This window comes from Aedes aegypti, chromosome 3, assembly GCF_002204515.2.
Source record: "Aedes aegypti strain LVP_AGWG chromosome 3, AaegL5.0 Primary Assembly, whole genome shotgun sequence".
NCBI lineage: Eukaryota > Metazoa > Arthropoda > Insecta > Diptera > Culicidae > Aedes > Aedes aegypti.
The window spans coordinates 210,996,167-211,023,704 of record NC_035109.1 but is presented as its reverse complement, the minus strand read 5'-3'; the positions used below and the strand labels follow the sequence as shown (position 1 = coordinate 211,023,704).

Here is a 27,538-nt window from a genome sequence, read left to right as displayed (position 1 = left end):
TAAAGTTTTATCGGCTCTATCAGTCTTAAGGCAGCTAAAACGACTTTTGCTTCTACTTCTCCGACGTTTCGGCGTATATTTCGCCTTCTTCAAGGGTTTAGAGGCTGCGTTTTGTTGTGTGTACAAGACACCAATACACACAACAAAACGCAGCCTCTAAACCCTTGAAGAAGGCTAAATATACGCCGAAACGTCGGAGAAGTAGAAGCAAAAGTCGTTTTAGCTGCCTTAAGACTGATAGAGCCGATAAAACTTTAGAAAGTAAATGGGAATAGGTGGGAAAAGGATTACATAGAGAGGATCGACAACAGGGTGAAAACGATGACTGAACAGACCAGGGTTGAAACGTTGCACACCGTTTGCGTTGTGCGCGAGCAACTATCTTTAAAAACAAAAATTAAAAAAAAAACTTTTTTTTCATTTTTATTTTTTTGTTCCTTATTTATTTTTACCCCCCCCCTCGTACTCTCCAAGTGGTCTCGGACATAAAAGAAAACTAATATTTGTATCAGCCTAATGGCGAAAAGAGAAAAATATATGTATATATTATAAATAATTGGGCCTTCCATAGCCGAGTGGTTAGAGTCCGCGGCTACAAAGCAAAGCCATGCTGAAGGTGTCTGGGTTCGAATCCCGGTCGGTCCAGGATCTTTTCGTAATGGAAATTTCCTTGACTTCCCTGGGCATAGAGTATAATCGTACCTACCACACGATATACGAATGCGAAAATGGCAACTTTGGCATAGAAAGCTCTCAGTTAATAACTGTGGAAGTGCTCATAAGAACACTAAGCTGAGAAGCAGGCTCTGTCCCAGTAGGGACGCTAATGCCAAGAAGAGGAGAGAGGATTATAAATAATATGAAACAGGAATGATGCCGACACTTGTAGTGACGAACCATACATAGTTTGTTTGAAAATTACAGAAGAGTAACGCTGTACATTTTTGTCTCGAGATGAAAAATTTTTGGTAGGAATTTTAAAATATACGTCAACATCCATAATGTCGAACCATTCAAAAGATGTTTTTAGTAATGTTAAAGAGAGAAAATATATGTATATAGTCATTATTTGAAGTTTGTTTGATTATTACATAAAAATAACGCTGTCAGGAACAAATGTGTCATTATAAGCATGAAACGAGCTCACCAGTTGGTAATCCATCCTCGACTGAACACGGATATCTTTTCACACTCACACAACGCGAACCGTAAAACTACTTGGCGTCCCGAAAACAAACAGTCTTGCTTGGGCTCTCCGAAGCACTACCCGTCAAAACGCGCGGAAACGAAACACAAACTCCCGGCGTCCCGAAACAAACCGTCTTGCTTGGGCTTTTCGAAGCTCTGCCTCAAATTTGTGGACTTATGCAATCAAAAGGGCGTAACTTCAAACGGGTCGTTTTTTTTAAACTTTTCCCAGGCATGCAGCTTTGCTATAGAAAACGACTGATGAGCACAAATTTGATGGAGATTTTTTTCTGATAATTACGTTCAGGGGAGAACTGTGTTGTCTTAAATAATGATAACTCTTGAGCTTCTGAACAACTTTGCCGAATACGCCATCCTTTTTAGTGGCCATGCTCCTGAGATATTTGCAAAACAAATCTTTCATGCATAGTAGCGCCGCGTAGTAGAGGAATTCCGAAACTAAATTATCTCCGCAGGCCAGCCCTTGATCTACTTTAAAACTTTGTCGAAGATGGTTTTTCTATATTGTATCTAGATTGCGAGGTATTTCATGTTGACAATGGAAAGGCGAACAAGTAAAATTGCATTTTTTGTTCAATACATCTTCAAGAACTCGATTTTGTGTCGTTCCATCACTTACATCATATGTCATTCAGTCATAACGTGAATTACGTTTACAGTATTTTTTCATTATTTCTAAGAGTGAATTTTTAATGTCATCTACTCAAAGTTGATATTTAAATAAACGCATTTCCCTACTTAAACGAGTGACTTTTTGTCAAGATGAAGATGCATCGAAGCCAAAACTCGAGTTTTCAAGATCACAAATCTAGAGAACCTGAATATCGTCCACGTTTAAAATTAAATCGATTGGTTATCCCCAGCGAGTGACTAGTGAGTTAAATTTTCAGCACAAAAGGTTGTCTGGTGCTCTTGGAAGCTCAAGGTTTGGCTTCAATGCATCTTCACCTTAAATCCTGAAAGTTGAATTTCCACAAAAATAGAAATCAATATATCTATATATACATTTTAACGCAAAATGATGCAGCAGTGGATCCCTAACTTGTTGAACCTCTTTGAAGTTCTACCATCCTTCCGCGGACTCCTTAAAACGGATATTCCCGAAAAATGAATCTCATTATGAATCAAGATATATCCTTGGCAGACACATCCAAATGTCACATATGTAATCCAACGACCCAAGTAACACAACTTGTTGCATAATAGTTTAAAATTCACAATTTATACATGTTCTATTGCATTTTTCTAGCATACCTGACTGTTCATCGGTGAAATTAGAATTTTAATTGTGGTGGACCATAATTCAGTTCAAATTACCTTTTTAAAAAGTTTACTGATGGACTGAACCGATTGGACGATAGCAAAAAGCTTCTGCTGGATTTTTGTCTCGTTTTAAAATTGGTATAACCTTAGCATTTTATCTTAAAATATCCTCAACTTGTATTAGAAATCAAAAAATTGTCTCAAGCATCACTGTTCCCTTTAAAAGTTTTGCGCTAACTGGAATTCTATACATTCCCAAAAACTCGAAGAATTATTCCACTAAGCATGAATAACACATCTAACAACACACAATTGTCATCACCGCAAAATAATACCATTGTTCAATGTCCAAATCCATATTCAAAGCTCAACTGCTATTGCTGGCGCTGGCTTACTCTAATTATTCGTGCAATGAGAAGCAGAACACAGGCCACGACATTTCCCCATTCATTAATCTTTCCGTCGAAAGGCAAACCGACTTACGTTTCGCTCGTTTTCGGCTTCCAAGTGTTCGAAGGTGAAGGCGCCCAGAAAGCAGTATGCGACCACCATGGCCACCAAAGTCACGTGGGAGAAAATGCATGTAAACAGCTTCCACATAAAGCACACGAAGGACATGCATTTGCTGCGCTGCTTCTTCTCGTTCTCGTACGGAACCGGAAGCTGGGCTGGCATCGGTGGGCCTTGAGGAGGTCCTGCACGGCGAGTCGACATTGTCCTTCTTGATGGCGGCCGTACGCTTTGAAGGCTGGAGCCAATTTTACAGATGTATCTGCCTGCTGCCTGTTAGAGGTGTTTGTTTGCAATCTGTGTGGCGGAAGAGAAATAGGAAAAATCAAATTTAGATTTGCTGTTTAATTTGTTTCCTGGACGGGATGCACGCTTATGATTTATGCTGTAAATGCACGGAATAAGAAATTGATTCTCAAGGGGTTTTTCATCATGGTTTCCGTTAATTGATTTTTCTCTGAAATTGAGTTAAACTCTCAATCTTGTTATATAATAGAAGTTCTAGGTTCTAAAGTTGGGGCCCAGATAGCCGTAGCGGTAAACGCGCAGCTATTCAGCATGACCATGCTGAGGGTCGTGGGTTCGAATCCCGCTGGTCGAGGATCTTTTCGTAAAGGAAATTTTCTCGATTCCCAGGGCATAGAGTATCTTCGTACCTGCCACACGATATACGCATGCAAAAATGGTCATTGGCACAGTAAGCTCTCAGTTAATAACTGTGGAAGTGCTCATAAGAACACTAAGCTGAGAAGCAGGCTCTGTCCCAGTTGGGACGTAACGCCAGAAAGAAGAAGAAGGTTCTAAAGTTAGCCAAATGGACAACCCAACACATTGTTCATCTTTGCTCATTGCTCATTTCCGTCAAGATTTTTTTGGAAAAGAAGTTACCCAGAGTGTTTGGCGATGGGGTTGACCCATTTCGCATAATGACGTTTCGCATACGGACGTTTGGCATAATGGACTTTTCACATAAAGCAGTTTCATACAAGAACAGGTATTATTTTAAAGAAGGCATATATTTACTTCTGATTATGCCAAATGTCCATTACACCAAACGTCCGTATGCGAAACGTCCTTATGCGAAACGTCTTTATACGAAACGTCTTTATACAAAACGTCCCCCTTCCCTTTGGCTATCAAATGTGAGGTTCGGTTGCTTAGTTGGGGGAAACAAAAAGATTTTTTTATGCAAGACGATGATTTTCTTTCAATTAAAATGTGAATACACCTGAGATTGGTCTTGCTTAAAAGCTGCGCGTTTACCGCTAGGGCTGTCTGAGCCCCTGATGCTGTAGCGGTAAACGTGTCTGTTATATTCTGAAACTAGATCAGAAGTGTTTTGGTTAACTCAAGTTGGTGGCTCGTTTATGAATGGCCTCTTTTGCAAAGCTTGTTTCATTTTTGATCAGTTAAAAAAATATCAGTTAATCAATCATTAAACGATTCCATTACCCTTCTGGATCCAACTTTATAGGTGTCCATATGTTCAAGTTCACAAACTTGAATTATTGTTTTTGTGGTCTCATGACGAAGGATTGATATAGCAAGCACTATTCGAGTGCCTTCCATTTTTGGAGTCCATTATATCTATCGGTTGATTGTCACCAAAGATGCATTATTCAATTTGTGGGAAATCGTATAAACACTCGTCCCATCAGAGCCAGGCTTGGCTATAGAGGAGGGTTTAGCATGCCAACTATCCAAAAGGTACAAGCAAAATGCTGCTTTCCCATGTACGTTGTAAATTTTATATGTATGCTCAGCACGGAGTAAGGTCTGGTAGCTGTTGCTGCTGTTGTCAGTATCGAAAACATCTTGGAGACATCAGTAGCAACAACAGCAATGACATGGAAAGCATGTTGTAGACTCGTCGTTCAGAGTTAGAAGATTCTCTGTCGAGTTGCTGTGTACAATGATGACAAAATCAGTTCAGTGGGAAAACTTACAACAATTTCAGACATTGGCATCTGCCAAATGATTCCGAACTGTGGAGTGAAATTATGCGGAGGGGTACGAAGAAAGACAAATGAATGGTTTCCAATCGGAGTTGGTTTCGACAAGATGCTCAACTGAGGAATGTTTCTACGATGTGCATAATACTCTTTGTTACAATGTGCAGTAGATGTAAATTGGACTGTCTGCAAATTTGTGAATAAATGAGAAAATCAGGATCAAATCAATTACGAAACGGTAATGCTTTTTGCCAAAATTGACTGCTAGCAACAGTCATGGAGGAAAGAAAAATTAAAAATTTGTACAGCTGAAAAATCTAGAAGCTATATGCAACCGATTGAAAAATTGGTCACCTGGAATAGTTTTGCTAAACTTCATGACGTCTGTAAGATCCTCGGTGAATGTGTGGTTTCATGAGTATGAGCATAGATGACCTACAATTCGTAGTTGCTACTCCGTGATTGACCAGGGCAGTCCAAGTTGTACATGGATTTAATGAATGGGGCTTGCGATTAGCTTACCATTCCTCAATGTGCAAGGGCTCAAATTTTAAAAGTCAATAACGGCGTTCGCCACGTCCTTACGTTCATCGGGGAAGGGAAGTAATGTTAGTGAGATAACCAGAACTTTTGCATCTCCACAGTTGTCATGGAAAGGATATTGGGTTAGTGGTAGCGATGAGCGGTTTTGAATCGATGCTTTGAACATGGATTATTGCGTTCCGATTAATCGATTTTCTAAATCGATGTTAGTTTCACTCAAAATGGAATTAATCGATTTTCTGTTTCGATTCAAAAGGATGAAATTTATTAGAATTTATTAGAATTTAGCCATGAACCTAGTTTTGAACCAGCTATGACACATTTCAAACGTTATTCAAACTCGAACTTTTAGAATCGATAAAATTTTCAACGAATTGTTGTCTTGTTCTTTAGATTTGTGCTCTTGAAAATGCATAGTCTGACTTCGATGCATCTTCATCTTAATAACCAAATACAATAGCATTTTTGGAACTTTTTGTTTTCCTCATTTTTCTATGAGCTTGAAAACCGAATCGATTCAAAAACATCAATTCAAATGATTTGATTAAATCGGTGAATCGATTCGACATAACGAATTTGAATCGATTTAGTAACATCGATGTTCTGGTCAAATGTGCCCAACGCTAGTTAGTGGGATATGGTAAAGATCTGAGAGTCACCTTTGGTTGGTGATGCGATTCATGTTATATTCACGCCTAATCAGATTCAAGACATTCGATAATCGCATTGCACGCCGAACAAGTGTTTATCGCTCTTCGTTTTCAACCTACAAGAATTCTGTGCCAATTTTTAGGCCAAAATTGTAATAATGTGTTGAAAATTAGTGCTCTTCCTCTACGACAATAATACACTATTGTCTGTGAGCAACGATTAGGATATAACAAGAACGAATGAAATAAGTTGTAATGTCTGAAATTATCAAAAAATGATCCAAGAAGATTGATTTAAGCTATTTTCGAATCGTAGACACTACATGCTTAGATGAAGTTTCACAAAATTAAGTACGATTCGCAGAAAATCCAACTTCTGAGCCAACACTTCATGTGTGGAATTTCAACACATTCTGAAAAACTGCTACTTTGTCGATTTCTTTTGGTTTTTCGCATAGTAAATGACACATGAAGATGCTTCGTAATATGAAGCATCTCATGTAACAATTTGTAAAAATGAAAAATAAATCAGCACAAAATCGATTATTCAGCATGTATGAAAATAACACACATTTTTTTGTGCCCAGTAGAACCCGATTTTGTGTAACATTTTTAAGAGAGTATTCAGATTAGGCAAGATTAAGCTTTCCAGAATAACAGCATGATAGAACCCCAAAAAAGACCATCACCGTATCCATTGACAGACAACAAAAGCAGACTGTGTGACTATAAAAAAATAGAAATATAATAAATAATCCCACGCTAATTTTGCACACTTATACATGAGATAACACAGATAGGCTACAAAATCGTAGATCGACAACGTAGAAGAACCGTCCAAACCAGCTCTGGTCCTCAACTGAAACGTTTTCACCAGTCCCTATCTAAGCAGGTTAACACCAATAAATATAACCGCCAGTTAAGGGTTGCGTTCTCGGCAGGTAGTGCAGCATGGACTACCTGCTGACCTCAATTAGAGTGACGGAGAGTCAAACAGCGTCTGTTATGGCAACCATTGGCTGAATACTAAATGATTTATTTCAGGGAACTAAACTTTAGTTGGTAGCCTAATTGCGATGGAAGAGAAACCTCAGCAGACAACCTACTCTTCCTAATGTTTTTAACGTGACAATTGAATCTAAGCTAAACCTCGAGTGTTGAAAAGCAAGAATCTAGAGAACCATACAAAGGGTCAAGCTAAAAACTTGATCGATTGGTGTCCATTAGTGAGAGACAAATCGAATAGAATTTTAGTTTGAAAGGTTTCCTGGTTCTCTAGATTTGAGTTCTTGAAAATTTGAGTTTTGGAAATATCTCCACCTTAAACGTGTCTAGAATATGCTAAAACTAGAGCAGAACCATGGACTGCATGCACTTCAGCTGACTCAACTTGTAATTGACGCATGCCGCATGAAGCTTGAGTGCTTAGGACTACCAAAATCCTATGGCCAACTTTTGAGATCACAGATTGTCATAATGTTCTGCTATATACTCTAGTTCAGGGCTTCCCAAACTATGGTCCACAGACCCTTAGGATGCCGTGACGAGTTTTCAGGGTGTTCGCGAGGCCATTAAAAAAGTGTGTGAGAAACTTCTTAGGTATCTTGTTTTCAAGAGATTATGAGTTGTCCCAGAAAGTTTGGACATGACTATGTTAACGAGAATCATAATATTTGTCCGAATAAACACATATTTTTGTATTTTGTATTTTCCCTTGGGACATTTTGAATATTGCCTGTATCCCCGAGATAGTCACTAAAATTTCAGTGACGACTTCCTTCGGAAGGGAAGTAAAGCCGTTGGTCCCGAGATGAACTAGCCCAGGGCTAAAAATCTCGTTAATAAAGATAGAAAAAAAAAATGCCTGTGTTTATTTTGTTTCGAGAAATAGAATTTTATATTGATTGTTTTGTTGTTTAAACATCAATTCTTCATAAGCCAGCACAAACTATACTTTTGTGATTTGTGATGTGTTTTGTTCACAAACCGGAAGTCGCCATCTTGGATTCAAAATGGCGTCAGACATCGACTTCCGGCATCTGTGTGGCCTCCACATCATACTACGCAGATCATCCGAATGGAAAGAGTTCAACGTAGCTTCGTTCGGTACGCTCTTCGCCAGTTGCCTCGGGCAAATCAAACTGACCTGCCGGATTACAGAAGCCGGTGCAACCTCATCGCTTTGAAAACGCTCTCTTCCAGATATACAAAACTACAGAGACTGCTTGTTTTCGATCTGATTGTAGGAAATGTCAATTGTTCGTCACTATTGGAAAATGCTATATGCTCCGTCTCGTCAACTACGTGAACGAAACCTGCTTTTTGATAGACGCCATAGGACTTCATAAAGATTTCATAACCCTCTAAATAAATGTTTTCGTGCGTTCAATAATGTGAGTGTTGTGTTCAACTTCAATATTTCAAAGTTTGTTTTTAAAAAATAGAATAAGGAACTTAGAATAAGATACAGTTTGGGGATTTTTTTTTTCAATTCAAGACGGTGATAAATAAATAAAATAAATTATTCATTTGTCCCTTCCTAAAAATATCCATATAGCGTGGGTTTCATGTGATTTTTACAAACCGGAAGTCGCCACCTTGAAATCCAAAATGGACTATGAATGGACGAACACGATTTGAGAGAAATGCTTAGCGATCGACTGAGCCACACCACTTTCCAACACAAGTTTCTTCCCGCCCCCGTGGGTAACTTACTTCGCCGAGCACTTATTTTCCCTATGGAAAACCTTCGTACTTCTTCACTGAAGGATTTCATTCCAATCACACGCCGTAAAACTTCAATAAATCACCAAATTTTACGAAATTTCCTCAACCGCCGCGTATAATTGAGAATGTAAACAAAGTTCAATCCGTCGTACTGAGAAAAAAAGCTTGTGCGCATCAATGTGTGCGCGACGCTCGACGTAAAGATACGGTTCCTTTGATTGTGTTGTTTTCGCTGTACTGTGAGCAAATGCCATAATTGTACGGTCAAAAGGAATTGTGTTCATATGATTGGGCTGAATTTTGATGACGAACAATTAATTTTAGAGGAAATTAGTATATTCCATCATGCTGAAGGGCTGGAGGGAGATGCCCGTAGATCTATATATTCTAGTAAAACATTTTATTATAGCGTTGATTTGTTGTGTTTTAACCACTCAATACACCACAGTGAACAGTAATTTGTGAGACGAATCTGGAAACTGATTGCGACGGAGTTGAAAACGATACGACGGACTGAGAATACGGTAAGATGCATTTTCTTTGCATTATTTCCAAAAAGAGATCAAGATTTATCAAAATGTTATTGTACAATGCTAAAGCCGTTTTGAGAAAGAATTGTTTGGCATCGGTTTGTATCAGCATCATTCACTGCAATACTGGGAAAATTGCAGTTCTCATCGATCAATGCTTAATACGATGGATACTAGCACATCACCCTACTTAACTTGTAATGAATGTTTTTATAAAAAATCGACCGCAGCTGAAATTGGATTTTTCATACTATTCAAAATGTACATTCTTGAGTTTATAATTTCCATTACAATAAGTGATAGTATCATCATTAATCGTATCAACAATGGTAATTGTAGTTTACATAATAAGTTGCAGAATGATATTTGGTACAGCACGAGGCATACGAGGCTTGTCGAGTTAAATAATTACGATGAATGCTGTAAAAATCGAGTTCTGCAAAGAGTTACGTACAACATTTTTGCAATTTCGTAGAAGACCACTTGAGGGTATCAGAAATTATATCGGAATACATTCACCATTATTTTACAATTTCTGAAAAATTGTTACGTTATGATTTATTACGCAACACAAAACAGTTTTTTTTTTTGTTTTCCTGAGTTGGGTGTATAATCACTGCGACCAATTGTTTGACCTATCGTGATAAACCACCCATTTTAATGTATAACCGTATTCAGGGTGACAGATTACTATGATTAGTTATCCTCAACTCATGATTTCGGTATTTTCAAAATGGGGAATAATATGTCGTATAAACCGAAGTACTTTGAATGGAGCTAAGGATTATATATCAGAGGGCTGTAGAAACCCTTGATCAAGATACTTTAATCTCACAGCAAAAAGTGCAACGCAGTTACACAGAAGGTGTTCAGAGGTTTCTGTTTCCTCACTACAAAAGCGACAAATATCACCTTTAATTCTCTTGATTAGTCGTTACACAGAAGGTGTTCAGAGGTTTCTGTTTCGTCACTACAAAAGCGACAAATATCACCTTTAATTCTCTTGATTAGTCGTAAATGATATTTAACAAAACAATGTCCTGTAATTAGTCCTGTGTATGCACACAGGTCTTTTTTTGACAAGGCGAGAACTTTTTGTGTATTTGATTTATTGGGTGTTATAAACTTTTTAGATTGGCGGGCTTCAACAGTTTTATTCCAGTTGGTATTTACCATGGCTTTTTCCCAGTTCCTGAGCTCCATTTTAATGGAGCATGGTGAGACTCCACAGAAAGGCTCTGGCCCTTGTAAATGTTGAGATGATCCAACTCTTGCCAGCTCATCTGCTTTTTCATTTCCTTCTATTCCCTGATACCCAGGCACCCAGTAAAGAACTATAGTATTATTAACCGATAATTTTTAAAGTTAGAAAGTACATTCTCAAACCAACTTTGATGTACATGTGTACGATTTCAAAGCAGCGAGCGCTGCTTGGCTATCAGAAAAAATGCATATGTTGGAATGCTTGTATTTTCTTTTTAGGCAATTAGAAGCACATTCTAGTATAGCTTGTATTTCAGCCTGGAAGACGGTTGGCCATCTACCCATTGAGACTGATAAACCTACACCGGGAACTGTAACACCAGCTCCCACTTGATCGTTTTGTTTGGAATCGTCAGTATAGAAGACTATTGAACCTGAGCGAATTTGTGGTCCTCCCACATCCCAGACAGAGCAATCCGGCTCTACTACATTGTACCTACGATCAAAATTAAATGTCGTTTCCATCCAGTCATTGTTGACTGTAACTAATGGATTAATTAGAACTTTTTTCAAAATTTCCAAATGACCTTTTATGTCACCATCATAAAAAAACCGTAGTTCGTTCAAGCCGTAGTGCGGCTTTTCCAGCTTCTAGTTGAACGAATTGATACAGCCTTACCTTACCAGTCAGGCTAAGGCCTGGGTGGCCTCTGCTGTACGTAGGAGACGTCTCCATTCGACTCGGTCCATGGCTGCCCGTTGCCAGCCACGCATTCTGCGAAGGGTCCGCAGATCGTCCTCAACTTGATCGACCCATCTTGCTCGCTGCGCACCACGTCGTCTTGTGCCGGTCGGATTGTTTTCGAGAACCATTTTCACCGGGTTGGTATCCGACATTCTGGTGACATGCCCGGCCCACCGCAGCCTCCCAATTTTTGCGAGGTGGACAATGGTTGGTTCTCCCAGCAGCTGGTGCAATTCATGGTTCATCCGCCTTCTCCACGTTCCGTCTTCCATCTGCACTCCGCCGTAGATGGTCCGCAACACCTTCCGTTCGAAAACACCAAGGGCGCGTTGATCCTCTGCACGTAGGGTCCATGTTTCGTGCCCATTGGGGGCACGAATTGATACAGAGGGAGTAGATTAAGCATTGCATCTAATGCTTTTGTAGGTGAGCTGCGCATTGCGCCTGTTATGGATATAGTAGCCAGCCTTTGTATTTTTTTTCTATTTTTTTTATTGCACACTTTTCCAAAGTCTTTGGTCACCATACTAATGAAGCATACGTAATTCTGGGTCTCACAATAGCCATGTATATCCAGTGAATCATAGCTGGTTGCAGTCCCCATTTATTTCCAAAAGTTGTTTTACTTATCCATAGTGCCTTATCTAGTATGTTACTTAGATGTAGACTCCAGTTTTATTTACGATCTAAAATGACTCCCAGATATTTAACATTCGATGAAAGTGTCATTAAAGTCCCTCTCATACAAAGTTCAGATATCTTGAATGTTCTTTTCTTAGTAAACGGAATGATGCTTGTTTTGTGAGGATTGATGTCCATTCTTTCAGATTCGCACCATTTAATTGTGTAGTTTATAGCTGCTTGCATTCTGCTTGCAATGATATTGTCATGTTTTCCTCTGACTATAATAACAATGTCATCTGCAAACCCAATTACTTCAAATCCCTGTGCTTCTAAACTTGCCAGTAGTTCGTCAACAACAAGTGACCAGAGAAGAGGCGAAACAACGCCTCCTTGTGGACATCCTTTCACTGCTTTAACAGATATTAATGAACTACCGAGTTTTGCTGATATTTCACGTTTTGATAGCATTTCATTAATCCATTGAACGATACATATGTCAAACTCTTGCTTTAACATTGTCCTCGTCATGGATCTATGAGATGTACTATCAAACGCTCCTTCAATATCTAGAAAAGTTGCTAGTAAAATTTCTTTTGCTCTATACGTTTTTTCTATTTTAGTTACAAGTGCGTGTAACGCAGTTGTAGTTGATTTACCAGTTTGATAAGCGAATTGATTATTATTTAGAGGAAACTTTCTCATATAAGTAGATTTAACATATTGATCAATAAGTTTTTCCATAATTTTGAGCATTATAGAGGACAACCTTATTGGTCTGAATGATTTGGGAGAAGTCTTATCTTTTTTGTTAGCCTTTGGAATAAAAATCACTCGAATCTGTCGCCAAGATTTGGGTACGTACTGAGATAGCGTTGCGTAATGAATCATTACACCACTGGTTTCAGTTGCGTAATGACTTTTTTCGCACTGCATACTTCAGTGCAGGAAAGTAGGCCGTTTCATGACAGAGTGACGTGATGTAAAACATCCTTTTACGATGAGAAATTGCAAAAATACATTTTTCAGTTTTCATAGTACGTACTTTATGACCTAGCACAAGATTATTACAACAAATTTGCTCAGTTATAACGCGATTTGTGCAAAGCTGATTAAAGAAGTGTCTATAAATGTAACACCATCAACAAAAATATAGTGAAATAAATCACTCAAAATTCAAAATCTACTCTTAATAAGTACAAGAATTAAATGTATGGAAATCAGATTTATATCAGCACTAGTCTTGAAATGGCAGTCGCGCCCATACTGTCTGCAACACTCTTTATAAACGCGTTGCAATTTTTTGTTGTCAGTATGACAGTTAAATATTGCAAGCAAGATATGCTTACTTAACGCACATCCCTTCCGATTCTATCTAGTGTGACCTTGAAAATTAAAAACTATGATAATTTCTGGAGCTTATCAATATGAAAGTGCTGGTATATTGTGGCTTAATCCTTGACAGATTCTGCTTGCTTTCTGGACAAATCATTGAAAAATCCATCAGAGCTATGATGCCTATTGGAACGATAAACAAAGCGAAACTATACATTGCTTCCACCAAACCCATCCGTGAAACTATTTAGAATGTATTTTAGTGATTTTTGGTGAAATTTTATACTGAAATCTGCCGCAAAGATCTTTGATAAATTCATGTAAATATTCCATAATGGATATCTGACAAAAGTTTTTTTATTTAGATTTCTGTTGAAATTGTTGAAAGGTTTGTTTATAAGCTACAACACATTGGCCACAACATGCGCCCTTTTCAAGAGCTTCTCATTGCAAAGGACAAGATCTGCATGAAGAAGTACAGAATTCGAACTTTACCATCGGCCTCAGACTCTTCCATCCCCTAACCAATCTTATGGCATATCTTCAGTTAACTTATGGCTCCGCGGAGACACGGTGCCACTCAATTTTGAGTTGTTTCAACGAAATTCCGTAATTAAGGCCAATTACTCAATTTTGAATAAATTTTCAGGTTCCCTGCGATATACTTTACCTTTTATTGCTTTAGAAATAAATACTCAATTTTTGGTGGACATAACGCAGAATTGAGTTCTTTCAACTCAAGCATAAGAACTTATTTAACCCCAATTTTAATATGGAGAGATTTTTGGCTGAAGGAATAATCAAGAGGTGGAAGCTTAACGACTGTAGTTTGATCCGGAATTGTGTTACCTTTTTCGAGGACTCTAAAATTTAAACAAATAATACGTTTTACATGAATGTTGCTTTTTGTGTATCCCTACTTAAAGAAGTTTGTTTCTTTGTACAGAATAAGTATTGCACTGCATATGATTGTCCTCATGCTAAGATGGCGCTCACTCCGGCTATTGATACAAATTTGCAATTTTAGGTGAGACTTTTTAACTTACTGCATATGTGCCGATAATTTTGTGACACACTGTATCGTAGGCGGTGTGCTTTAAGTATAAAGCTTTAACTTAAGCTTTCAACTATTATTTCTATGTTTTCGTCTACGTTTTAACTCACTTGACAGCCTACGCGATTATTTAGCTAACTTTATGTGTTTAGTTGTGTGAGTGAAAAATGGGGTTGTGTGAGCGGTATTTGTAAGTGTGTTCGTATTGTTAGCTATCTCTTCATCTCTGTTTTCATTTTCATTTCGTGTTTTGTTTATATTCCTTATTTCGTTCAAGATACCGGCATTGATGGAGTGTAGACTATCGATATCGGTTCTTCTGTTTATGCTGTTTTTGTCGTTTGCTATGTGGCTCATTTCTTTATCTTATGTAAAAGTCTATCTAACGTGTAAAAGATGGTTTAGAACTGATATGTCACAGCGAATTGTACTCCCCATTTTTGAAAATGAAAGGCCAATTGGCATGAACAACTTCTCTCCAGCTCGCTATTATCAAAGTTTTGCCCCATAACATGCTATCCAATCAATGTAGATTTCATTTTAGGTGCTTTCATAATCTTGTGTCATCGTACATCCCTCTTCATAATAGCGGATTTAACCTTGAGGTACTCCCGCGGTAATTCGAATGCTTTATTGCACTGCCTCTAAGTCGTATAGATTTTGTATTATACGGAAAATGTTGACAATTGCACCGAAATGAGCAATCAGTTCGTACATTAAACATTTTTCCTAACATCATATCGAAACTCTTTGATGAAGTGAGGAAACAAAAAGTACCGCCTATCGTGGTCACTTGTTTCGGATTTGGGGGATTTAGGCAGGAGATCCTGAACTCCATTAGGGGAATCCAGGTTTCACAAGGAAAGGACTTCACACAAAGGAGACTGTCGTGTTTTGCCGGAAACTCTTAAAGATCGCGAACATCTTTACAAACATCTTGAAGAGAAGAAGCACAACTGAACGTTTGTTCAAAGTCGTTATGAAAGGTCTCTCAAATAACTTTAAGTTACTGAAGAGATCACACTGATGTTCGATGTCCGTGTAACACGGGAACAATTCCAGAATTCCCCTTCAAATAGGAAGATAAATAACCGTTCGAATAGTTTCAAATCATATGGAAAAACCCCTACCGTCGAAGTCACTTACTATAAGAAAATGCATTTACATCTAGAAAAATGCCTCCCACTGATTTTGATTTTTTAGCTGAACAATTGAATCAAATGATCAATGCAATGTTCAAAAATAACAGTTCAAGTTGTTGTAAAATTCACAAATTAAATTGTTACCGGATTACGTTTCTCTAATGGAACCAAATAATTTATTAAGTATTCTGAATTGGAATGCTCGTTCTTTGAAAGGTAAAGAGAACGAGCTGTTCAATTTTCTAACAGCTAATAACACATGTAGCAGTTATTACCGAAACTTATTTAAAACACAACTTGGTAAATATACCTTCATAGCTGCCAATTTGCCTTTTCATTGCTCTGGTCAGCAAGTTAATTTGCTCCAAACTAACTTACGAAAGTTGATTCGCAATAAGTCATTTTTTTTTATCATTGGTGACTTTAATACCAAGCATCGGTCATGGAATAATTCGCACCGTATTCCAACGGCAAAACTTTATTTGATGAGTGCTCTTCAGGATGTTTCTCAATTCAATACCCTGATAGCCTTACATGATTTTCCTCTTCTAGGAACACATCTACGATTGATTTGGTCTTAACCGACTCTAGTCATCTTTGTAGCCAATTAGTTACTCATGCTGATTTTGATTCTGATCATGTCCCTGTTACATTTCAAATATATCATGAATCAGTTCTCAATCCTATCAACTCCAATTTTAATTATTTTCGATCCTTCTGGAATATATATGAAACATACATCGATAGTGATCTTTTTTTTTATCTTTATTAACGAAATTTTTAGCCCTGGGCTAGTTCATCTCGGGACCAACGGCTTTACTTCCCTTCCGAAGGAAGTCGTCACTATAACTTCTTACGTCATAAAGGACTATGTCGGGGATGGGATTCGATCCCAGGTCCACGGCGTGAGAGGCGTGAGTTCTAACCACTACACCAGGCCCGTCCCCTGATAGTGATCTTGATATAAAGATTTCTTTGCAAACAACACTTGATATTGACAATGCTCTTAAAACTTTATGTAATTCCATTGTTGAAGCAAGGGGTATTGCAATTCCAAAATGTGAAGTTAAATTAGAATCCGTGATAATAGATGATGATCCGTGATTAAAGATGAAACTCTTGATCTGTCTTGAAAAAAAAAACAAGTAGAATGCAATTTAAGCGCTCTCGTGGTCCTGTTATGAAAATTAAAAACAATTTTGAAAATAGAAATTGTACCCTGGCTCTAAGCCATTTTGGATATTATCAAAAATTTGAAAAAAAAAACCTCAGAAGCCAATTTTTGCATTTAAAGAGGAAATCAAATTATAACTAACTTATTGCGAAAAAGCTCGAAAACTTGCTATGCAGCTTGGTATCGTGGATACTTTTAATCTGGAACTCACTAGTACGATTGAAAATCAAGTTGCGCAGGACTTCAAGAACATTCTCAATCAAGAGAACGCTTTTAAAATTCATGGAAGAAGTAAGAATAAAATATTAAAAATATATATGTAATAGAGAATAAAATATGGAAGCCCCTGGCGATGATGGAATTTTCTACATCCTCATCAAGAAACTTCCAGTAAGTAGCTAATCATTCTATAGTTGATAAATTGACCAAATGTTTTCAGTTGGCATATTTTCCTGGCAAATGGAAAAATGCCAAGGTTATACCAATTTTAAACCAGACAAAAATTCTGCTGAAGCTTCCAGCTATCGTCCAATCAGTTTGCTTTCCTCCATCAGTAAACTTTTTGAAAAGGTCATTTTGAACAGAATGATGGCCCACATCAACGAAAATTCAATTTTTGCCAATGAACAGTTTGGATTCCGCCATGGACATTCGACCACTCATCAACTTTTACGTGTAACAAATTTGATTTGTTCCAACAAATCTGAGGGCTATTCTACTGGTCTTGCTCTTCTAGATATAGAAAAAGCATTCGACAGTGTTTGGCATGAAGGTTTGATTGAAAAATTAAAAAACTATAGTTTTCCAACAAACATTGTGAGAATAATTCAAAGTTATCTGTCAAATCGTACACTTCAGGTTAATTATCAGAACTCCAGATCTGAAAGACTTCCTGTAAGAGCTGGTGTTCCCATGGTGCCTTGGGACCAATATTATACAATCCCGACCAGAACCACATAACAAGATTATAACAAATTCCTATCAACAGCAGTTAAAAATAACAGAACTTGATAAAATTTTGCTATCAACATGGCTTTGTTCTCAACTTGTTATATATTAAGTAATACATTTATAACAACATATGTTATATTTTTGACATCGCATTTATAAGTTTGTTGCAAATAACATCCGATGTCAGAAACAGTAACATAGTTTGCACTAATTTTGTTATTTTGTAACATCCTTGCAATACATTCTGTAATAATTTTGATATAATTGTAACAGGGTTTGTTATATTTTAGTTTAATTTGGTGCAAATTTTGTTAGAATTTTTGTTATTTTAACTACTAACGGTACATGTTTTGTAACAACTTGTGATATAAAAAAAATCATATCAGGGGAACACATTCTATTATAATCTTGTTTCTTCCGTCTGATCGGGATATTTTCACATCTAACTTACCTTAGTTACCTTAGGGATATCAAAAATCTTGGTTTGCGAATGACACGGCCTTTCCGTCAAAGAACGAAGCCTGCGTGTGATCTGTAGTAGATATCATAAAAGTTTGGATATTTTTTCTTCATGCTTGTAAAACTGGGAGATTTCCCCTTATGCTTCTTAAACTCAACTTATAAGTTTCCCCCATAAACCAAAAGCTCTTTATTTGAAACCTTCAAGCAGACATGTTGTCACGATGGGAAATGTTCCAATTAATTGGTCAGATGAAGTGAAGTATCTAGGGCTCATGTTAGATAAACAAATTTCAATCCATTTTCCCTAATAGCATTCAATTTGTGATGATAGTTTTCAATTTGAGTTCATTTTAACATTGTCCTGCTCTCAGTTTTGATATTTTAATCGTTAAAACGACCAAAATGACAACAAACTGAGTTATCAAATTCCACAACATCACAATTAGTTTTCAATATGATGGATCTCCAATGCTAAGTTCTATGTTCAGTGCCATCAGAAGCTGATAAAGATTCGGGCATGGAAGTTGAAGTGGCTCCTTCAAGCTTGAAATAAACCCAGTAACTAAGTCTACAAACAAGCTTTGGACGTGAACAAAACAACAAAGGCTTTAAGTTTGCAATCGACCCGAAATTTGACCTGGCAACATGTCTTTCATGGAAGTCTTTCACATTAGTTCTATTTACCCTTTCAATCAGGTACCTTTGCCAGAAATTTTAATCTATGTTTATCTATTGCATTTGAATCTACTGTGGAAACATGATAACTCAAACTAGGATCCCATTATGCTGAGAAAAAACTCATCCTCTTAAAGAAAGTAAGGAAGGAGTTTTGCACTTGATAGAAGTGTTAATTGGTACTCTTAATTAATTATCCCCTTTTTGAGCGACACTTACAAATTGAGTATTCTTGTTAAGAGTTTGTGAAACGAAAGTGCCAGTGTTACACCAACGATATGTTCGCATCCTCTTCTTCTTTGGATTACATCCCTACTGGGACAAAACCTGCTTCTCAACTAAGTATTCTATGAGCACGTCCACTTTTATTGAATGAGAGCTTTCTTTGTCAGAATTGCAATCTTTTGTATCGTGTGGCAGGTACGATGCTCAGAGAAGTCAAAGAAACTTTCATTACGAAAAGATCCAGGACCGACCGGGAATCGAGCCCAAACACCTTCAGTGTGGCTTTGTTTTGTAGCCGCGGATGATTCCACTCGGCCAAGGAAGGCCCCAAAATGTCGACATATTGATATCGAAATGCAATCTGCTCTAGATTTTCTACAAACTAGTCAATACTGATATCACAATCTAATACTACCATAAGGCGGCGTCCACAAATTACGTAACGCTCTAGGGGGAGGGGGGGAGTAGGCTCAAGCGTTACGGCTCATACAAAAAATTGAAATTTTTCATACAAAAAGCGTTACGGACGGGGGGGAGGGGGTCCATAAATTGCCAATTTTGGCGTTACGTAATAAATGGACGCTGCCTAATCCTGGTAGCGTTCCAATGCTTCAAAGTTTGCAGTTTAATAATGCCATTCACCAGCATAATATTATGTACTTAGTTCGTCTTACCGCTGGAAATGCATATTCGTCGAAAGTTGATACCATAGTAATAAGTACCGCGATGCGTATCAACTAGTTAGCGTTCAGCGCTAGATTTTTCAACCGTATCAATGCAACTTTCCACTTAGATAGAAATGATGCCGTCATGTGCTGGCAATGAGCTTCTCGCTGCCAACTCTTCTGTCAACTGACAATGTATGTACACATGTGCAGATAGTTACAGTTTGGCTTGCTTCCCACCCAATCACAACCGGTGAACCCAAGCTAGAGCGAGAGACAAGGAGAGAGTACAGTTATGCGAATTTCGGTTGCAGAATTGCAAACTCCGGTTCGCTTTGTTTGCCAAAACTGGTGGGATGCCTGAGTGGTGTGGTGGCGGTTGAAAAGTTTGGTAGGAGCCATCACCATCATCAGCATCCTGAATCGGGAACGCAATTTGCAACGACTGTGCCGTGAACACGATTTTCCGAAACAAAACCGGATGCAGCTTCATCGCATATGTCACCTACAAATATTGACTTGAGCGCTTTTCAATATGCAGAAACTTTTGAAAGGTTGGATAAAAATGAATTGAAATGTTATGGATAGAAATTCGAGTGCCATATGAATCACGACAGTAAAAGGTAAATCTGTATTTAAAACGGTTAACATTTATAAAATTGGAATAGCTATTTGCACGATTTTAGACTTGATTCCTTGATCAGCGAAACACTATTCGCAAACATTATATCTCAATTACCGTAAAATCGGGTGTAATTGATCAGTAGGGTGAAATTGATCATCGTATCCAACGATTTTATTTATTCGTAATGGAGCACAAATATCAATGTAAGTTGCAGTAAATGAACGTTGCTTGTCGTAACTATTGTCGAATTGTGTGTTGTGAAGTTATTTGCGTTAAAGAATGTTTATTACTATGAAAATAACGTAAAATTTCAAAATCATGCACGGTGCAGTATTGGCAAACACCTTTGAACTTCTATTAATAAGCAAGGATTTGAACATGGTATAAACCTGAAAATTTGTGAGGATGCTTGAGATATATCCCCAAACCAGAGTTCATCACCAAAACTCGTACCAATTAGCTCATATGGTTGAAATAATTGAATTTCTGTTAGATAGCATTGAATTCCTTAGGAAATTGCATACATTTAGGCGTTTTCGCGTTATTCTTGTAATTTAAATATTCGTTATTTACATAAATATTGTATTGTTAAGAATTTTACAAGCATATTCGGATTCAGGGAGCTCAAATTTATTATATAGAGTTGTTTTGAAAACTAACAATAATGGTATTGACAAGTGATCAATTTCACCCCGAAATGAGTTCCTCTGATTTTTTTATTTTAGAGGTATTTGTTAACACTAAAATGACATTTGTTAGAACATTTCGGTACATAAGTCGATGAGGCTCACCTTCGTACTTGTTTTCCTGCATTTAGTTGTTTGGCATTGTTAACATTACAGAAAACAGACTAGAAGAACCGTGAAAAATGATCAATTTCACCCGAAATTACGGTACTGAATTACTTCTTTTTCTTCTTTCTCTTCTTCTTTTTAAGCCATTACGTTCTCACTGGGACAGAGCCTGCTTTTCAGTTTAGTGTTCAATGAGCACTTCCACAGTTATTAACGTGCAACGCTCGGTCATCGTAATCATCATCATCATCGAAACTTCAAAAGCAGTTTTCCTGTTCAAAACTAAAATTTATTAGATGAAAATGTGTTTACTGTGTTTCGGTTGGAGAATAGAATACAGTGAACACATTTTCCTGTCAATTTTCTTGATTCTAAACGATTCTAAGTGCCGGAGATGTATATACCAAATACATACTTGAAATATTTATTGATTGATAAAGCCAATTTCACATCAAATCTCTACCAAAACCAAATAACGAACATGTCACCTAATGTTATTAACCTTATGTTTCAAATACTTAAAACTAAGAAATAATTAATGAATTATTTGTTAATATATTGTTGCTTCTTAATATATTTTTTATTCTCACAGTTTTATTTTTTTAGCGCTGGATTAGGCTGGCCCTTAAACAAAAAAGTTGTAAAACTCAACGGGGCACCCTCTAGATATATTTTATTTTTTTTATTTTTATTTATTACAAATACTTGCTAAGTAAGGACAATCCTTTTAAAATTTAGCAATCGGAATTCAATTTTCAAATTATTATGTTATTAACATTATGGTTATACTACATCTATTCTTAAACATTAACTTTAATTCCTTCCTGAAAAGTGTTGTGTGCTTTGCCTACGGAACTCTGATATATTAGAACATGATTTTGTTTCGGACGAAAGCTGATTCCAGTATACAATACCACGAACGAAAAACGATGCTCCATAATGTGAGGTGTTATATTGCGGTATTACAAAATTATTTACTCGAATACTTTGAAATGGTTGAAATTTGTCTGATAAGAAACGTGGCGTTTTAGTGGTAATTATTTTGAAAATAGCTATAACTGTTCTGATTTTGAAGAATTCATAAAAACTGCATCCGAGTAACTCTGGTTGCAGGTGTGTGACTCTGGAGTAGAACGATAGATTGAAGACCCAACGAATGCAACAGTTTAAAGCTATCCGTAATCTATCGATAGCTCTTGCTGAGGCGTTGAGAATTAACTCGAGACCGTATGTAAAATGAGGTAAAAGTAAGGCCTTAAAGAGTCGAAGCTTGACATGAGTTGGTAACATGCTTCCTGTTTGTTTCAAGTGTCTCAAACCTCCAAAAATTTGTCCACACTGGGAATCAATGTGTGAGTCCCACTCAAGGTCGTTTTGGAAAATAATACCGAGGCTGGATGCTTTATTAACATAGAAAATTATGTCATTGCCAATTCTAATTTCAGGTAAAATGCTAGGTGCGCTGCGTGACCGTGAAATAAACATTATTTTTGTTTTCGATGAATTTATAGGGAGAAGATTAAGAATCGACCAAGCCATAATATTTGAAAGATCATGGTTAATTAGACGCGCTAATTCTGATTCACAAAGATTGGTAGAGCAAATATAGATTTGAACATCATCAGCAAACATATGTATGCTACAATATCTCAAGATAGAAGGTAAATCATTGATAAACAATGAAAACAAGAGTGGACCTAAAACTGATCCTTGGGGGACTCCAGACGTTATGCCAGCTTTTCTAGACATTTTTCCATCCACATCAACTATCTGAAAACGGTCGGTTAGATACGAGCGTATAAGGTTCACAGCATCTCTGGAGAAGTAAAATTGAGTTGAAAGCTTTCTTAATAAATGATAATGTGAAACCCTATCGAAAGCTTTCGAAAAATCAATGAGAAGTAGAAGCGCTTTTCCCCTCTGATCAATAGTTTTGTGAATATCGTCATGTCCTTTCAAAAGAGCACTAGAAGTATTGTGTCCTGATCTGAAACCAGATTGCAGTGGGTGTAAAAGGCTAAAATCGGTAAGAAATTCCTGAGTTTGATTTCTCAAAATTTTTTCTAGTGCTTTTGATAAAGCGCACAATATACTTATCGGTCTTAAGTTATGTATATCACTCTTCCTTGGTTGTTTTCTTATAGGAATTACTTTTGAAAGCTTCCAAACAGTAGGAAATTTACAACTTTTGATAATCGTGTTAAACACATGAGTTAAGGTACCGCGGGGCAAGTGGGAACGAAAAAAACGATAGTTCAAACAAATTGTTCAATAAAATTTTCAAATGTCAAAATTTTTCAAATCCAACAGCACAATCACGTTTTGGCAACATATTTGCTGGTGTGTGCACGAAACTAATCGAATAATTTCGAAATTGTGAAAACCTTGGAAGAAAGTTTTAGAATGAGCCAATGGTCCCACTTGCATCGCTGAGCAGGGCAAGTGAGACACATCCAGTTTCATGCGTCAATCCACATCAGTAAGTCAACCATTACAATAATAGGATTGATAAGCCATAGATTTTTAATTTTAAGTACATATTTGATGTACAAAAGGGATCAACCATAAAATACGTAACGTTTTAGGAAGAAACCCTTTATTTAATAGTATGCCACCTCACATTTAATATTAACTGAAAATTCCTCAATAAAAGCGTAAAGAGGAATTAAACATGTTCAAAATATATCATTTATAAGTTGTTAATTAAAATGTAGCACATAAACAATCAATAATTGACGAAATTATAAATATGTTTTGTTATTATTTATATGCATGGCAGAAAACCACCTTATGGGATGGAATTGTTTTCCATCACTACTTAATTTGGTAGAAATAACAAATAAAGTTCAAATAACATAGAAAAGAAATCGTTCACATGATGCATTTCAATTTTCAGCTGTGTGTTTGTTCAATTTTGAAGTCGTATTTCAAAAATAAAAAATTAATGAAAAAATATAAATTAATAACACTTTTCTTCTCCCTCTTATGCAATTACGTAATTTGAGGTTGATCTTTTTTGATAAAAGTCATTTGTTTGAATGTTTTAGTGCTAATCTCTAGCAAAATGTATGAAACGTGTACGAAAAGTTTTGATTCTGGTTTTTGTTTTGATAGGTCCCACTTACCCCAGGTACAAATATATTTTGGGGTAAGATAGACAATCGAAAATTTCATATCAAATGAAAACAAAATACTGGTTTATCGTTAGCAGCTTGTAATAATACTAAAAATTATAGCTTACTGATGGAAATTCGATTTAAAACACATTTATTTTTTGCGAGTCAATGCAAGCCGTGAAACGTGTCACAATTTGTCATGCAAGTTGAAAATGGCGCTGAACTGACAACTGTTACATGAACCACATGGTAATAAAATTAACAATATGTTTAGTACTAAATACATTCCTTGTCATTGTATCTTCAACTTTCTAGAAGAATACCCCCATGAAAAACTTTTCCTAGTTGAGCTATGACGAAACGCCCCACTTACCCCGGATTCTCACTTGCCCCGGGGTACCTTATAGGAGTAATAATGAAAGGTAAGATTAGTTTAACAAATTTAAGAGGAATTCCATCTAATCCCAACGCATTAGATTTTATAGCATTGATTGCGTTTGAAACAGAATATTCGTCGGTTAATGTAAATTTGAAGCCATGTTCATTAGGTACTGCGAGTGGTGGTAAATTTTGATCTACATTGAAATTTGAGCAAAAATATTCATTAATCTCATCACAGGTATTTTCTAGCGGAATTGCACAAGTATCAGTAGTGACATTGATATCCTTAAGTTTTTTCCAAAGATTTTTGTTGTTGATATGAGAATCCACAACATTAGTAACATAATTGCATTTTGCTTCCTTAATCATGTTCGTAACATGGTTTCGAATTCTCTTATATTGTTCATGATCAAGATGATTTTTACTTCTGACCCAAGACCGATAAGCAATATCACGCTCTATCATAGCCAACAAAATCGCATTATCGAACCACGGGTTACATCTCTTAGGTTTATATCTGCGAAGAGGAATAAAAGTATCATATAACTGAGAAACGCATTGATTCAAAATATTTAATGCCAAATCAGAGTCATTGATAGCGTAAAACAGTGACCAATCAGTACAATTTAAGGTGTTTTCTAAACTAGCTCTATCCAAACGAGAGTAATCTCTGAAGTACGAAACAGACTTTGGCTCAGTGCGTCGAATATTCAAAGAAGAAAATATTATATCGTGATAAGAAAATCCTGGAGCAGCAACTTGATTAAAATTCACGATGAAATCAGTATCGCTTGTCAATAAAAGATCAATCAAGGAGCTGCTTTCTGAAGAACAATGCGTTGGTTCAGAACTAATGCAACTAAAACCTAAATTGTCTATAACGCTATGGAACCTATTAGATCTGTTATCATGCTTCATGAGATCTGTGTTGAAATCACCAATTAGAACGCATTTTTGATATTGCAAGGATAGATTTGTAAGCTTTTCAAAAAGGAATTCGGCGCAGTCACACCTAGGTGGATTGTAAAAAACACCCAGCAAGAATTTTTCGTTACGTATCAGAAGGCCGGCTCCAAAGGCACGTTCCCCACCAGTTGGGGAACCACTGTTTTCTGCATTTACATATAGTTCAGAATATTCTATTACTTTACAAAATAGATCGCTTTTATAATAGATACAAATGCCACCACCTCTACTATAGAAACGATCGTTTCTAATCAGTTTATATCCATCAATACTAACAACATCATCAGAAGTTTTATCCGATAGCCATGTTTCAGTTACACAAATTATATCAACTTAACTATTATGAAAGCATTGCTTAAATTCATGAAACTTGCTCATTTGTCGAGCACACATGCTTTGAATATTCATATGGCATATATTTAACGTATAAGAATGTAATGCCGCATTAATAACTGCACGTGGTATAAGAGAGATATCGTTATTCGTTCGGGTACTGCTAATCAGCGATTCAACCGACATCGATAATAATCAATAACGGCGAGTGCCTCAGGCAAAACTGGCAAAACACACCCACAAACAGAGGAAGGAACTTAACAACTAAACTGAATTTTGAGCTATTCATTTACAATATAAAAGTTTCAATTGATCACTGTGATTCATTTGCTCATAAAAAGATAAAGTAAGGTGAAATCATTCGCAGAAAATCAGTACAATAGTAAGTATTCTCACATAGACGTATAATATAAAGTATCAGCAAACGACGAGATTCTGTAACAGCAGCAGCAATGATGATGGTCAACAGCAGCATATGCCTTAGGGTAAGAAAAAAGCCCTCCCAAAATTTCAACTCATCTGGTTGTCTCCCCAGTTGGCGCATTCAGTTCGTAGTTTGTATGGAATATACGATCCAAATATATTGAAAATTGACCCCTTGTCACTGTTTCTTGCTGTATACTAGTTAATCGCGTTCAACTGAGCCCAGAATGACAAATTCACTAGTTGATACCCTAATGAGCATAGTTGCAGAAGGTTGTACCTGGATTTAAGCTCAATTTCAATCACCTTCCAGTTGTTGAAAGTTAGACTTAGAGCAGCACTCCCGTACAATCACATATATACATGCAATCTGTGCAGCAGCTCGCCCAGCGTCATAGGTGGCTATGATGCGCTTAGTGGATACCACCCAGTTATGTAGAAGAAATACTAAGCAGTATAACAGTAAAAACACCAACTTTCTCAATTTTAATCATGATATAACCTTCTACAATATTGTTCGCTATGGTACCAAGTAGTGTTTTTGACATTCTGGGTTCAATTGAACGCGATCAACAATTTCCTGACCCAAACAGGAGCTGGTGTGCTGTTTCCCATATGTATGAGCTGAAAATCCCATATTAACTTCAATTCAATTGCGCCAGCTCATGGAACGACCAAATGAGCTGAAATTTTCAGGAAGTCTATTTCTAACCCTAAGGAGTAATCCTGGGGGGTGCCCTGTGCAATTATACAACTTTATTTTTCTCTCATACTGAGCTGGACCAGTCTAATGAATATACTGTACATTCAAACTCTGGCACTGTACTGACCTATTAACTAGAACAATTTCACGTTATCCAGTTCAATAGCAAGCGGTTATTGCAGGTTTAAAGGGCCGTATTCCGCAACAGGGAGCAAACCACGATTGTTCCTTTCCTCTGGGCAACGCCGCATGCCCTTTTAAGCAAATGCGCTCATACGTACTTCCTGTTTAGGTCACCAACAGAAATATCCATTATGACAGCACATATTTACATCAATGGTAATTAAATTTGAAAATATCCCTCACGAACTTTTGTCTTTTCGAACTTCTGCCTTTCGGTCTTCTATCATTTCGACATTTTATCTTTCGATCTTCATTTGATCGGCGTTAAGTCAGAGTGGACCAAGTACAAAACTTGGGAAAATTGGATTATTCTTCCATCAGATACGAAATTACTTTAACTCCATTTCACTTTGATCAGATTTCATGAATGCTGCAAAC

General features: G+C 36.9%; 1 protein-coding gene across 3 annotated transcripts in view; it reads right to left on the bottom strand.

Moving 5' to 3' along the window:
- LOC5572135 overlaps positions 1-27,538 on the bottom strand; it is a 457,258-nt gene that overhangs the window by 389,977 nt on the left and 39,743 nt on the right. For all 3 annotated transcript variants that reach the window (XM_021849403.1, XM_021849404.1, XM_021849402.1), the window contains exon 2: positions 2,956-3,279. In XM_021849403.1, coding sequence (XP_021705095.1) covers positions 2,956-3,186 — 231 coding nt within the window. In that variant the 5' untranslated portion in view covers positions 3,187-3,279. The remainder of the gene's footprint in view (positions 1-2,955; positions 3,280-27,538) is intronic.